General features: G+C 42.4%; 1 protein-coding gene across 3 annotated transcripts in view; it reads left to right on the top strand.

Moving 5' to 3' along the window:
- Window positions 1-14,822, top strand: part of zgc:171482 (zinc finger protein) — a 374,188-nt gene that overhangs the window by 344,355 nt on the left and 15,011 nt on the right. For 2 of the 3 annotated variants that reach the window (XM_043712993.1, XM_043712992.1), the window contains one exon: window positions 10,778-11,171. The exons of the other annotated variant lie outside the window; for it this stretch is intronic. In XM_043712993.1, the coding sequence (XP_043568928.1) occupies window positions 10,778-11,171 (394 nt within the window). The remainder of the gene's footprint in view (window positions 1-10,777; window positions 11,172-14,822) is intronic. 3 annotated transcript variants of the gene reach the window in all.

Below are 14,822 nucleotides of genomic sequence, written 5' to 3'. Positions count from 1 at the left end.
GAAGGAACAGTGATCTATTTCCAAGTCAGGATGGTGAGTGACTTGGAGGAAACTTGCAGGTGGTGGTGTTCCCATGCACCTGCTGCCCTTGTCCTTCTAGATTGTGGTAATGGAAACTACTGTTGAAGGAACCTGGATGTCTTGCTGCCGAGCATCTTGTAAATGGTACACGCTGCTGTCTCTATGTTTCAGTGGTGCAGTGAGTGAATGGCTATGGAGACAGATGTAATATTGTGGTATTTGCCACTTTAACCAGCATGTGGTAATGGATAAGAAATCACTGCAACCAATCCTCCTTTGCTTTCAGGTCTATATACGTTTCAGTAGTTGAAAATACACCACTGAAAAGTATTTACAGAAGCATAATACAAGTTTATTGCATGATAGTAAATAAGCACAAGTTCACTTAGTCAGGACCTTAGGGACATGGTACAGATAGATAGACAGAATGAGCAAAGCAAATGTAACATGAACATTAACCCTTTCAGAGCCATTACCTTGGATGACATCTCTCCCTCAGTTTCTTTTCGAAAGTGAACCTTTTATAGACCATTATACAACCCTCCTGATAAAGGGCTCATGCCCGAAACATTGATTCTCCTCCCCCTCGGATGCTGCCAGACCTGCTGTGCTTTTCCAGTGCCACACTCTCGACTCTGAACCCTTTATACAATCACATATATAACTATATTACATTCCCCACTATGTCTGATTTCACAAATGCAGACCATTTGGATGTGTCACACTTTTCTTGAATGCATTCTGTTTAGACTTGCACGAATGGAAGGACAGTTCCCTGAGGACTGTTAACCCCGGTTCTGATCTCCACTGGGAATTCTCTTACCTCCCAGATATCCTTTGAGGAGGACAATTCTCTGTAGATGTTGTTGGCCCAGTATCTTATCTGGAGCCCCATGACATCACAGCTGATCTGATAATCCTCAACTCCACCTTCCTGCCTTTTCCCTATAACCCATGGATTCCCTTACTGATTAAAAATTTGTAACAATAACTGGGTCTTTTCAGTGAATGATCCAGGATCAGAGCTAAATTCTGATCTTATTAATGATGTGAAGGAGCTGATGTTGGTCTGGGATAGGCAAAGTCAGAAGCCACAGGATACCAAGTTACGGTCCAACAGGTTTATTTGAAATCACAAGCTTTTGGAGCACTACTCCTTCACTTAATGAAGGAGCAATGTTCCGAAAGCTTGTGATTTCAAATAAATGTGTTGGACGTAGCCTGGTGCCATGTGACTTCTGATCTTATTAGTGTGGTCAAAGGGTGCCCATCGTTTGAATCAAAGTGGTGTCATGGGTCTTGTTGGATTTATCCACATTGTACTCTCTCTGCCCTGGTGCACACACCATCTTTGATCTCCTGAACTTCCTTCCTGGAGGATAGCTGCTCTATTGAAATAAATACTTTTATTCCTTGTTGTATCCTGGATTTGTGCATCAGACAATCACTTTCTAATTGGAAGAGGTTGTCTTTTTTTTTATTTTGTGGTATTATCGATGCCTAGAACATGCAGCGCATCTTCTTGACCATGTACGGTGGCATTTGCCCAGACTCCCATAGATCCATGTGCAGTTTGTCTCACATGAGTTGTTGATCAGGTTGGACAGCTTTAGTTGTCTGTTGTGGATATTTGGTGAAGTGGATTATCTCCTACACTCAGGCATATTATTGAACGTTTATTGCTCATGGAACATTATCATTGACACAGGCATTGATTATTTTGCTGTGGCACACTGTTCACCATAATGCTCTCTAAACATCGTGAAATCAAGATTCCTAGGAGAGCTCAAGTGGGTTGTACTGCTCATTCCCGTTGTCAGTATTGGCTTCTCCTTGCAAACTTTGCTGAGCCTAATCTGTCTTCAGGAGCATTTTGTAGACTTGGAATCGTAAAGTCATACAGCACAGAAACAGACTCCTCTGTCCAACGTGTCCAAACCGACCACGTTTCCCAAACTAAACTAGTCCCAGTTGCCTACGTTAGACCCAAATCCTTCTAAACCTTTCCTATTCATGTGTCTGTTCAAATGTCTTTTGAATATTGTAACTGTACCTGCATCTACTACTTCCTCTGGCAGTTCATTCCACCCTCTGGGTGAAAAAGTGGCCCCTCAGGTCCCTTTTAAATCTTTCCAAACCTGGATAGTTGTGGGACTCACAATAAGGTATGAGATATTCAGTCTCTTATAAGATCTCTCAGTACCACAGTCAGTTCTGCTATAATGGGATAGTTCCGTTCTCATGCGATCTTGCGTTGTAAGAAAATCGCGCAATAGCCGCTCTATTTACTAACGGGACCAGCATCGTGTTATAGCATTACACATTTAAAAGTTTGTGATTTAGAAACAGTGTCCCCAATTCGTCAATGATGTTACAGCGAATTTGCTTTAACGGAACGCGTAAAATGACCTGTACACTGCTTGCTGTACACCTGGCAAGAGATGCAGGAGGGATGCGAGAGGAATCTATTTTAAGCAGTTACTGGTAGTCAATGTTCCCTCTAAGCCACTTCAAGAATCCATGCATGGTGATCGGATATAGCACACTGAACGAGGCATTAAATTCTGATTCCTGAAGTCAATAAAGCCCACAGACCTCAGAGGCCTATGCAGCCAGGAAGAAAAATGGAAGGAAAACTGTATTTTTTTAAATTCTGGCATCAATTGCCCAACCTTAACTGCTAAGAGGGTAGTTGAGAGACACCACATTGCTGTGGTCTGGAGTCTGATATAGGCCAGAACAAGTGAGGATGGCAATTATTTCCCTAAAAGGCATGAGTGAACCAGATGGGATTGTTACAATATTCAATTTTAGATTCATGGTCATCATTAGAATTTTGATTCCAGATTTTTATTGATTTCAAATTTGAACCTTGTACTATGGTGGAATTTAAAACCAGGTTCCTCATCTCATAAGCGCAGCAGGTCAGGCAGCATCCAGGGAACAGGAGAATCGACGTTTCGGGCATAAGCCCTTCTTCAGGAACAGCAGGGCTTATGCCCGAAATGTCGATTCTCCTGTTCCCTGGATGCTGCCTGACCTGCTACGCTTTTCCAGCAACACATTTTCAGCTCTGATCTCCAGCATCTGCAGACCTCACTTTCTCCTCATCTCATAATAATACCACTAGGCCATTGCTAGTGGCAATTAACCTGTGCTCCCACAGCCTATAAGGTGGCAGAAGGAAATTGGATGGGTACTTGACGGACTTAAGTTTTTCAATGTACCAGGGCACACCGAGGGTGTAGGTTTGATTGAATTGCCCTCTAGAAAGCTGGTGGGCCAAGTGGACGTCTTCTGTGCCATATTAACTCTACTGATTGTAACAAAGAAATATCACTTAAAAGGAGTTGAGGGTCAGGACCAATTAATTTGTGGGAGAGAGTTTAATTACATGTAAGTAAGCAATATTTAATAAAGGTATGATAAAAATGGCACACAGTACGTCATATTTCTCAAGAACTGTTTTTTTACTGGTCTTAAAGAAGTCTTTTAAAAGCTATTACAGTCATATTAAATGTACTTACAAATGTAGAAGTGCTATTCAATGGCTAAATAAAGAGACAAAAGAGTGGACTCATTTGATGACTCATCAGAGCTGTCACACCATAATTTGGTTGATACTAATTTAATAACACTTGCTTCAGCTTCCTCTTTTTTAGACTTTCTACAGTGAAAAATATTTCTCCCATGATTTTTTTTTAAGATTGTCAAAATCCATTCCCTCTTTGACTGGGTTCCACAATTGCTTTATTCCATGTGGGAAAAAAAGTGAAAAAATATTAAGACAGAAATTACTGAAGCATTGTACTGGAGGTGTATACAAGAAGATTCAGGTCACTGTACATCTTTCTTTTCTTTGAATAGGCTTCTATTCGCTAGAGTTTAGACGGATGGATAGCTTTCTGAATTAAGATCCTGAAGGAGTTTTGCAGAGTGAATGATAAGAGGCTGATTCCCCAGCTGGCAGTCTAGTACCAGCTTGTGTAGCAAGGAGTTACTTACATCTCAGATTCAGAGAGATCTCTTCACTCAGTGGGGGGGAAGAGTGGTAGACTTTAAGAACTCTCTACTTCAGAGAGCTATGGATGCTCACACATTGAGCATGCCCAAGACTGAAAGCAATAGACTTCTAGACACTGAGAGAATGAATGGCTATGGTTATTGGGCAAGACAATGAAGTTGAGGTTAAAGGTCAGCAATGATGATTTTGGCAGGCAGATGGGAGCGGCATCATCATAAATTCATTGTACTATTAATCCAGAGGCCCAGTTAAATGCAATGGGAATATGGGCTCAAAACCTAAGGCACTAACCGGAATTTAAATTCAATTTATAACAGTATGGCATTAGAAGCTAGTCTCAGTCATGGTGACCATAAACCTGTTGGCCTAAGAACCCAATTTGTTGACCAAAGCCATTCAGGGAAGGAAATTTGTCATCCTTACCTGGTCTGGTCTACATGTGACTCCAGACCCATAAGAATATTGTTGCCATTTAGTTGCTCTCTGAAGCCTATCAGTTTGAGGGTAATTAGGGTTGGGCAAAAAGGCTGATCTTTGCCAAAAATGCCGAAATCTCATGAGGAGCCAAATGGCCTACTCCAGCTTCCATTTCTTTGGTTTATGATGCTCTCAACAAGCTTCCAAAGCTGCCTCTGGTCTTCCGACCTCACTGTATTGTTGGGTTGAAGTAGTTTCAATAATTCTTGAAGAGGTAAAGCTATAAAACAATATAAAATTTTTATAGCATATTGATATTTGTGAGACCACTCCCTTAAACTGGCTTCTTTCCATGTTATTTTCTATTAGATGTGCTGATTATATGAGTGTAAATCACATTGTTCTATAAAATCACAGACTATTAAAATTAACCTTGATGAGGTTTAATCTAACAGGCCCATTATACTACATGCTCCCTCTTTTGAGCTCTCCATAAGAAGCTTCTCAAAAACTGGGTAGTATGGTGGCTCAGTGGTTAGCACTGCTGCCTCACAGTGCCAGGGACCCAAGTTCGATTCCAGCCTTGGACGACAGTCTGTGTGGAGTTTGCACATTCTCCCCGTGTCTGCATGGGTTTCCTCCCACTGTCCAAAGATGTGCAAGTTAGGGTGAATTGGCTGTGCTAAATTGCCCCTGGTGTTCAGGCATGTGTAGGTTAGATGCATTAGTAAAGGGCAAGTATAGAGTCCTAGGATAGGGGAATGGGTCTGGGTGGGTTCCTCTTCAGAGGGTCGGTGTGGACTTGTTGGGCTGAAGGGCCTGTCTCCACACTGCAGGGATTCTCCCCATCTTGTTCCTACTATTCCACAAAGAATGATCATTCATTCAAGCCACTGTCCCTTAAAGCTCACTGCTGCAATAGCCCTTCCAACCCCTGTACCTGGCCTGACAAACCTAAACCACATCTTTAACCATATACAGATTAATCTCGGCCTTTTCATTTTCCTCCTGCCTTTTCAGAGCTCAGAATACTCTATGAAGCACTTCGCAACCAATTTGTGCAGAGCAAGCTCCTACCACTAACAATGAAATAAATGACCAGGTTTCAGCAATGCCAGTTGAGAGATAAATATTGACCTAGCTCTTTTTTGAACATAACATGGGATCAGTCACGTCTGCTTTGGAGGGAGGTCAGGAAACTGGTTTTATGCGGTCCCACCTGACCACGCATCTTGCATTTGTGTCTTAAAGTACTGGACATTGGTTAGATCACTTTTGGAAAATTGCATTCGATTCTGGTCTCCCCGCTGTAGGAAAGCTGTTGTGAAACTTAAAAGGATTTGGAAAAGATTTACAAGGATGTTGCCAGGTTTATACAGGTTGAGCTATAGGGAGAGGCTGAATAAGCTGGGGCTGTTTTCCCTGGAGCATTGGAGGCTGAGGAGTGACCTACAGAGGTTTATAAAATCATGAGGGTCATGAATAGCGTAAATAGACAAGGTCTTTTTCCCAGGGTAGGGGAGTCCAAAACTAGGGGGTGTCAGTTTAAGGTGAGAGGGGAAAGATTTAAAAAGGATCTAAGGGGCAACTAATTCATATAGAGGGTGGTGCATGTGTGGAATGAGTTGCCAGAGGTGAGGCTGTGTACAATTACAACATTTAAAAGGCATCTGGATGGGTATATGAATAGGAAGGATTTAGCAGGATATGGGCCAAATGCTGGTAAATGGAGCTAGATTAATTTAAGATATCTGGTCAGTATGGATGGACTGGATTGAAGGGTCTGTTTCCATGTTATACATCTCAATGATTCAAAGTGGGGCTTTAGTTCAAAGCAATGTGAGCTACCCACAGAGCTATGAGTCCTGTTTGAACACTGATTATTTTTTCCTCTATTGCACAATATACAGCACCAGCAACCCAATACTAGTCTTGTATTATTAGTCCCAAGAATGCATTAAATCCCATGCTGAGTTGAGATGTTTAAAAGCTGTTGTTTATCAAAAGTGACCATGAAGCCACCAAATTCTCATAAACACCACTTCAATAGGTTCTCTCATGTTCCACTGGGGAAGGAAACCTTCTGACTTGTCTCAGGAAACTGCCATCCTTACCTGATCTGGCCTACATATGATTCTAAACCCACTCCAATTGATGTAACATTTTTTAAAATTCATTGGGATGAGAGTGTCACTGGCTACGCCAGCATTTATTATCCCTCCCAGAGGGCAGTTAAGAGCCAACCACATTGTTGTGGGTCTGCAGTTTCCTTTCCCAAAGGAAATTTGTGAACCAGAATTTTTTTTTCTTCTCGGTAATCAACATTGGATTCATTTGACCCTTAATTCCAGACACTTTTAAAAATTCAAATCTAACTATCTCCCTTGTCAGGATTCAAACCGAGGTCCCCAGAACATTACCTGGATCTTTGGATTAACAGTCAAAACATGTGATGCTGGAAAAGCACAGCTGGTCAGGCAGCATCTGAGGAGCAGGAGAGTCAACGTTTTGGGCATGAGCTCTTCATAAGGAATGTTTTTTCATCATTTCTGATGAAGAGGTTATGCTCAAAACGTCAACTCTCCTGCTCCTCGGATGCTGCCTGACCGGCTGTGCTTTTCCAGCAACACACTTCTTGACTCTGATCTCCAGCACTTGCAGTCTTCAATTTCTCCTCTCTGGATGAACACTCCAGTGATAATACCAGAAGGCCATTACTTCCCCTCTGCACTGCCCTAACTGCCCAATGAAGTGGTCGACCAGCTCTGAAGAAGATTCATACAGGCCTCAAATCATTAATTCTGTTCCTCTCTCCATTGATGCTACCAGACCTGCTAAGTTTCTCCAACATTCTCTGTGTTTGTTTCAGATTTTCAGCAGTATTTTTCTTTCATTAAGTCATGAATAAAAAATGAATAAATCATTGACGATTGTAACAAACTGCTGACAGCCCCAGATGAGACCAGCTAGCTCAGTACGCACTGTATCATCCATTGCATGTAGACATTCTCCACAGGCAATACGTGTGCCCTCCTGTGTTAGATATATCCGATCACGTTCGATATTGCAATCAGATCAGTCGATTTGTTCTTTATCTTCACAGTTGCTAATAAGAAAAAGGATAAGTCACATGAGAGTGTAACTAACTGCATCTTTTCTGTAAATCAAAGGCCGTCACATGAGCTTAAAGATTGGAATCAATTATTGTGGAGTTGTCACATCATGTCAATGAACTGAAGTGAGAGTGTAGTCAGTCAGAGCAAAGATGATGCAGTGTCTTTAATTAGACTGTCAGCTGATTGTTCAATTATAGATTGTAAAATTGCAAATTGCAATAAAAGACAGAGTTAACAGGTAGGAGATAGAAAGTCACTTGTTTTTGCTGCTGTTTGGCTATTGGAAGTCTCGAGGCCTAGATTTTCAACTCAGAGCAAAGCTTCCAAACCAACCATCTGCTATAAGCATTGACAGATCTTCAGTTAAATTGGTTGGAATTGTTTCAATTGCTCTGGCATCTCTCATTGCCTCAGGATGTCCCCCAGCCAATGAAGTGCTTTTGAGGTGCCCTCACGGTTACACTATTGCAATTATAGCAGTGAATCTGAACGTAGGAAGCTCCCACACAGCTCAGTCAGAGAATAACCAGACCATAGATTTTAGTGATGTTGCTTGTGGACTAACCAGAAGAGAATGATTGGCTAGCCCCTATCGGTAGGTGGTTTTTCCATCCCCAAGGTCCTAGATCCCAGGGGAGGGGACTGCTGGTGTCCATCAGTCGGGTACTTCATTCAGCAGGCTATCCTGACAAAAGATACATGGGCCCTCACAGGTTGTACAGCCAAGGGCAAGACCCTCGTTTCCTCCATCAATGCCCTACATGTTCATATTCTCGAGATTGGGACTTCAGCCTCCAATTCTCACAGCCAAGTAACAATACAACCTTCTGAGTGCAACCCATGAACCTTGGGTCACTACAGCACAGTGCTACCCCTCCTTGTGCAGAGAGAGATTCACAAGTTTGATACCAGACCTTTGAGGTTCACACATCAATGGGGTGGGGTACTTGTATGTAGTTGGATGTGTATTGTCCCTTTAAGAGAGTGGGTCAGGTGACCCAGAAGCAGGAGGTAGAAGGACAGTCTAAGATCAAGTGTGGAGCTGAGAGGACTTGTAATAAAGTATTCTGTGTTCAAGTTTACCCTCCTTCTACTTCATGTTCTATTTCACAATGAACACAACAGTACATCTCTCTAGAAAATTTGGACCTTATAGGTGACCTAATAGAAACCTCATCGAAAATAAAAGCTTTAATATGGTGAATGTGCAGAAAGAAACCACACTCACAGACCATATTTATAGGATGATCACAAATAAACTAAATAGGGAATTCAAACTTCTTTATCGAAAGACTGATGAAAATATGGAACTTATACAGTCATAGAGATGTACAGCATGGAAACAGACCATTCGGTCTAACTTGTCCATGGCAACCAGATATCCTAAATTAATCTAGTCCCATTTGCCAGCATTTGGCCCATATTCCTCTAAAGCCTTCCTATTTATATATCCATCCAGATGCCTTTTAGGTATTGTACTTATAATAAGGAAGAACTTTTTTATTTAGAAGCAGCGATTTACCAGGCTGGCTGCATCATTTACAGCACAGAATTTGTTATCTATTGTGAATATAGTCTTTGTGGTTCTGAGTTCCTGCAACATGCAGAGAATTGGGAGCTAAGGAATTGTTTACAAGTGAGGCTGATTTGTTCTCAGCTAACTGAGCAGGTTGGAACTGGAAGCAAGTTACGGAGAGAAAGAGAGAGAATGACACAGAAGTATTTCCTGTTGTTCTCCCCAACAAAAGCTGCCTGTTGTCTGCCATAAAACAAAACTCAGCTTACTCCTGAAGAAAACCAGTTACCTTTCTGGCAACAGTTGCTACGAGTGGTGACTTTTGAATCAATAAATTAGAGACATTTTCCAAGTGAGTCAGTCATTTTGTACTTCTCACAAACCACTGGAAGCTTCAGAGAAAGGCTGAACCTCAAGCGCGTGGTTCACTGAAATGGGATCATCTCAATATCAGAACCAGGAAACGAAGACTGACTGAACTGACTTCACCTCCACCAATAATTTATTTTCCCTATTTATGTATCTTTGCAGGTGTGTAACTGGGTGCGTATAAGGGGATTAGACTTTTAGTTACTAATGTTATATGCCGGTTGCTTTTATCTGTTTACTTTTAATAAATGTTAACTTTTGTTTGACACAGAAACGTGGTCCATGCTCTCAATCAGCCTCAGTCTGAAAGTCAGGTAAATTGGGGTACTGTGCATACCACACAAATAATTACATTTGGTACAACTACAGGAATAGCAGGGCTCAATTTATGACACACTACCCCAATGGTTCATAACAATTGTATGATACATTTACAGTGTTATGGACCAGACCAAAAGCTTTCAAAATATATGAAGAAGATAACCTACACCCTCACTTTTTCTTACTTTTAAAGACAAGTGCCAGGTGTTGCATTCCAGATGCAATTCAATTGGTCAAACTGTCAGCCTTGAAGCAAAACATCCTTTATTCATACACTGTAGTTAAAATACAACAAAAGAAAGAAGAAATTGTAATAGCAAATCTATTGGAAAACTTAACTGAATGATAGATTATTTAACTATTAAACAGCAACTGTTACAAAACAGTAACATCCCATAAACACAGCCTTGGCAAAGGCAAATTCAGTAAAATAGATGCAATTCTCCCAGTTCGGGAGGAAAAAAATCAAGACAAAACTCTGACAGAGAGAAAGTAGCTTCCAAACCCAGCTTCAAGACCCCAGCAACTGCTACTGAAAAGCCAAAACTAAAAATCCTGGTTCTGTGGGCGCTTGACCCCACCCAGTCAGGCTGCTTCTATTCTTCCAACTTTTAAAAAAAATATCTGAAGGCCTACAAACTGTTTACATTATTAACTTTGGAACCAATTGCCCGGTGCCTCCGTCACAACCTTGCTTCATACTGAAAAAGTAAAAATACACTTCTTAAAGCCATAGTATCATCAACATGATGAGGGGAAAAGGATAGAAATACATTCTGATAGGGTAAGATGAAGTGGGATAGGCAAAGGCTCATGGGTTACCTGAAGGCAGGCATGGACCAGTTGGGACAAATGGCCTATGCTAATTCTGTAGACATGACATAACTTGAGAGGTAATACATACAAAAAGATATTGATTTTCTTATTTTTGATGTTTTATTGACACCTGATCACCTTTGTTCCCTCTTTATTGGTTTCTTCGCTGTTATACAGTGATGAGGCAAAGGACAATGGAGGGTCAGAAGCGATGGCTCGAGCTGTAGTGCGAGGCCGAGGGGAACGGGTCGAAGACATGAAGGAGCTGCTCCAGGTCACCAGCTGCGACAGGCGGCCAGCCAGAGAGAAAAGAAGCTGGAGGGGTGTGGTGCCCACCTGCCAACTGCACTGTGGGGCCAGACAGGAAGCGGGAAACCTGATGGGCAGTGATGCCAGGCTCCAGTGGCCTAAACCCAACTGGGAAGAATGCAGGGAGGTTGGCAGTGAAGGAGGGCCAACTGGACCGTGTGAGGCCAGGCTGGGGAGAGAGAAAAGGAGCTGGGGGGCTGCATTGCGAGGCTGGGGAGAAGATCAAGGGACCTGGCCTGAACTCATCCCAGGTTGCGGAGAGGTAAGAGGCAACAAGTATTACATAAAAAGAAAGAAACTTCATTTCTGTAGCACCTTTCCTGACCTCAAGAGAGCTTCAAAGCCAGCGGAGTGGTTTTGAAGAATAATCCCATACAGAACGGTGTTAGTGACCAAATTATCTTTTGTTAAAATACAGCCATGGAACATGGGCATCACTGATTGGACCAGCATTTATTGGCCGCCCATAGATGCCCTCGAGAACATGGTGGTGAGCTGTATTTTTGAACTGCTGCAGCCTATGTGCTGAAAGTATACCCACAATGCCCTTAGGGAGGGAATACTAGGACTTTGACCCAGTGACAGTATAGGAACGGTGATATATTTCCAAATCAGGATGTGAGTGGCTTGGAGGGGAATTGCAAGCAGTGGTGATCCCATGTATCTGTTACCCTTGTCCTTCTAGATGGAAGTGGTCATAGGTTTGGAAGGTGTTATCTAAGTATCCTTGGTGAATTTACACAGTGCACCTTGTAGACAGTACACATTGCTGCTACTGAGCATTGGTAGTGGAGGAAATGGATGTTTGTGCATGTAGTGCAAATCAAGCAGCTGCTTTATCCTGGATAGTGTTGAGTTTCTTGAGTGTTGTTGGAGCTGTACCCATCCAGGCAAATGGATGTCTGACTTGTGGCTTGTAAGATGGTGGACAGGCTTTGGGGAGTCAGGACATAAGTTACTCACTCCAGAATTCCTAGCATCTGACCTGCTCTTGTTGCCACTGTCTTTATGTATTGAGTCCAGTTGAGCTTCTAGACAATGGTAACTCCAAGAAAGGGAATTCAGTGATGGACCGTTGAATGTCAAGGAGCATTGGTTGGATTGTTGCTTATTGATGATGGTATTAGCCTGGCATTTGTGTGGCATGAGTGTTACTTGCCACTTGTCAACACAAGCGTGCACATTCTCCAGTTCACGTCACACTTAAACATGGACTACTTCAGTATCTGTGAAGTCACGAATGGTGCTCAGTGTTGTGTAATCAACGGTGAACATCCCCACTTCTGACCTTATGGTGGATGGAAAGTTACTGATGAAGCAGATGAAAGTGGTAGCGCCTAGAACACTACCCTGAGGAATCCCTACAGAGATGTCCTGGAGCTGAGATGACTGACCTCTAACAACCATAGCCATCCTCCTATGTGCCAGGATTGACTCTAACCAGCAAAAGGTTTGCCTCCAATGTCCATTGAGTCCAGTTTTGCTAGGGCTCCTCGATGCCACATTTGGTTGAATGTGACCACAATATCAAATGCTGTCACTCTCACCTCACCTCTGGAATTTAGCTCTTTTGAACATGTTTGAACCAAGGCTGTAATGAGGTCAGGAGCTGAGTGGCCCTGGCAGAACTCAAACTGGGCGAAACTGAGCAGGTTATTGCTGAGCAGGTGCTGCTTGATAGCACTGTTGATGAAACCTCTCATTACTTTATGAATGATCAAAAGTAGACTAATGGGATGGTAATTGGCCTGGTTGAACTCATCCTGCTTTTTGTGTACAAGACATGCCTGTAGACGCCAGTATTGTAACTGTGCTGGAAGAGCATGGTTAGGGGAGTGGCAGGTTCTGGAGCATAGATCTTCAGCCCTATTGCTGAAATGTTGTCAGGGCCCGGAGCCTTTGCAATGTCTGGTGCCTCCAAACATTTTTTGATATCACGTGGACTGAATAAAATTGGCTGAATTATGTGTGATGCTGGGGACCATTACGGGAGGCCGAAATGGATCATCCACTTCTGGCTGAAGATTGCTGTGAATGCTTGAACAGTTTAAGAACAGTTTCTTCCCCACTGTTATTCGATTTATGCTCAGTGGTTAATAATGCTGCCTCACAGCACCAGGGACCCGGGTTCGATTCCAGCCTCGGGCAACTGTCTGTGTGGAGTTTGCACATTCTCCCCATGTCTGCGTGGGTTTCCTCCGGGTGTTCCGGTTTCCTCCCACAGTCTAAAAATGTGCAGGTCAGGTGGATTGGCCATGCTAAATTGTCCTGTAGTGTTCAGGGGTGTGTAGGTTAGGTGCATTAGTCATAGGAAATGTAGAGTAATAGTGTAGAGGAATTGGTCTGGGTGGGATACTCTTCAGAAGGTCAGTGTGGACTTGTTGGGCCTAATGGCCTGTTTTCACACTGTAAGGTATCTATGATGATGTTAGAACATAGAACATAGAAGAATACAGCGCAGTACAGGCCCTTCGGCCCTCGATGTTGCGCCGATCCAAGCCCACCTAACCTACACTAGCCCACTATCCTCCATATGCCTATCCAATGCCCGCTTAAATGCCCATAATGAGGGAGAGTCCACCACTGCTACTGGCAGGACATTCCATGAACTCACGACTCGCTGAGTAAAGAACCTACCCCTAACATCTGTCCTATACCTACACCCCTTTAATTTAAAGCTATGCCCCCTTGTAATAGCTGACTCCATACGTGAGGAACTTGTTAAATGTGTTCAAGAAAGTTTTCTTTATCAAGATGAAGACGTCATACTAGGCAAGGAGTAAACCTGACCTCTTGAGAAATAAGGCAGATTGGAGTGTTATTGGGGAAGCTCTTTGGGACTAATAATCATAATTCTATTAGTTTTAAAATAGTTATGGAAAAGGATAGGCCTTATATAAAAATTAAATTTCTTAATTGGATTAAGGCAAATTTTGAAGGCACGACACAAATAGTCTTTCGCAGGTAAAAGAATGGCTGGTAAGTGGGAGGCTTTCAAAAGTGAGATAATAAGAGTTCAGAGGCGTTACCTTATATGTCTGACTTAGAGGAAAGGGTAAGGCTAGTAAGAGTCAGGAACAATGGATAAAAATATTGAGACTCTGGCCAAAAATAGGAAGGAGGTATGTTAGGTATAAACAACTGAGATCAAATTATTCTCTTGCAGTGTATAAGGGGAGTAAGGACATTCTTAAGTGGGAAATCAGGAGGGCAAAAAATGGAGTTCGAGATGGTCTTGGCAGATTAGATTAAGGAGAATCCAAAAGAGCAAAGAGCAACTGGGAAGAGAATAGAGCCACTTTAAATCAATGAGGTCATCAATGTGTGGAACTACAAGAGATGGGAGAAATACAAAATAAATATTTCACATCAGTTTTTAATGTGGAGAAAGATAGGGAGGCTAGGCAACTCAGGGAAATCAGTATTGATATCTTGAAAACAGACAACATCACAGAAGAGGAGGTACTGGAGATCTTAAAAAAGATAAAGGTGGATAAATCTCTGGGACTTGATCAAGTGTATCCCAGGACATTGTGGAAAGTTGGGGAAGAAACTGTGTGGCCCCTAGCAGATATATTTGCATCAGCTATAGCCACACTTGAGAGGCTGAAGGACTGGAGGGTGGCTAATGGTGTGTCTTTATTTTTAAAAGGCTCTAAGGAGAAGCCTGGGAACTATTAATCAGTGAGTCTGATGTCAGTGATGGGTAAGTTGTTGGAGGGGATTCCAAGAGTTAGGATTTACGTGCATTTGGAGAGACAAGGACTGATTTGGAATTGTCAGTGAGGCTTTGTTGATGGGAAATTGTGTCTCATGAACTTGATTGAGTTGTTTTGAGTATGTAATCAAAAAGATTGATGAGGGCAGAGTGGCAGACGTTGTCTACATGGACTTTAATACTGCCTTTGACAAG

Source organism: Chiloscyllium plagiosum, chromosome 22, assembly GCF_004010195.1.
Source record: "Chiloscyllium plagiosum isolate BGI_BamShark_2017 chromosome 22, ASM401019v2, whole genome shotgun sequence".
NCBI classification, from domain to species: Eukaryota; Metazoa; Chordata; class Chondrichthyes; order Orectolobiformes; family Hemiscylliidae; genus Chiloscyllium; species Chiloscyllium plagiosum.
Note: the sequence above shows the minus strand (reverse complement) of the source record. Positions and strands in the feature narration are given on the sequence as shown.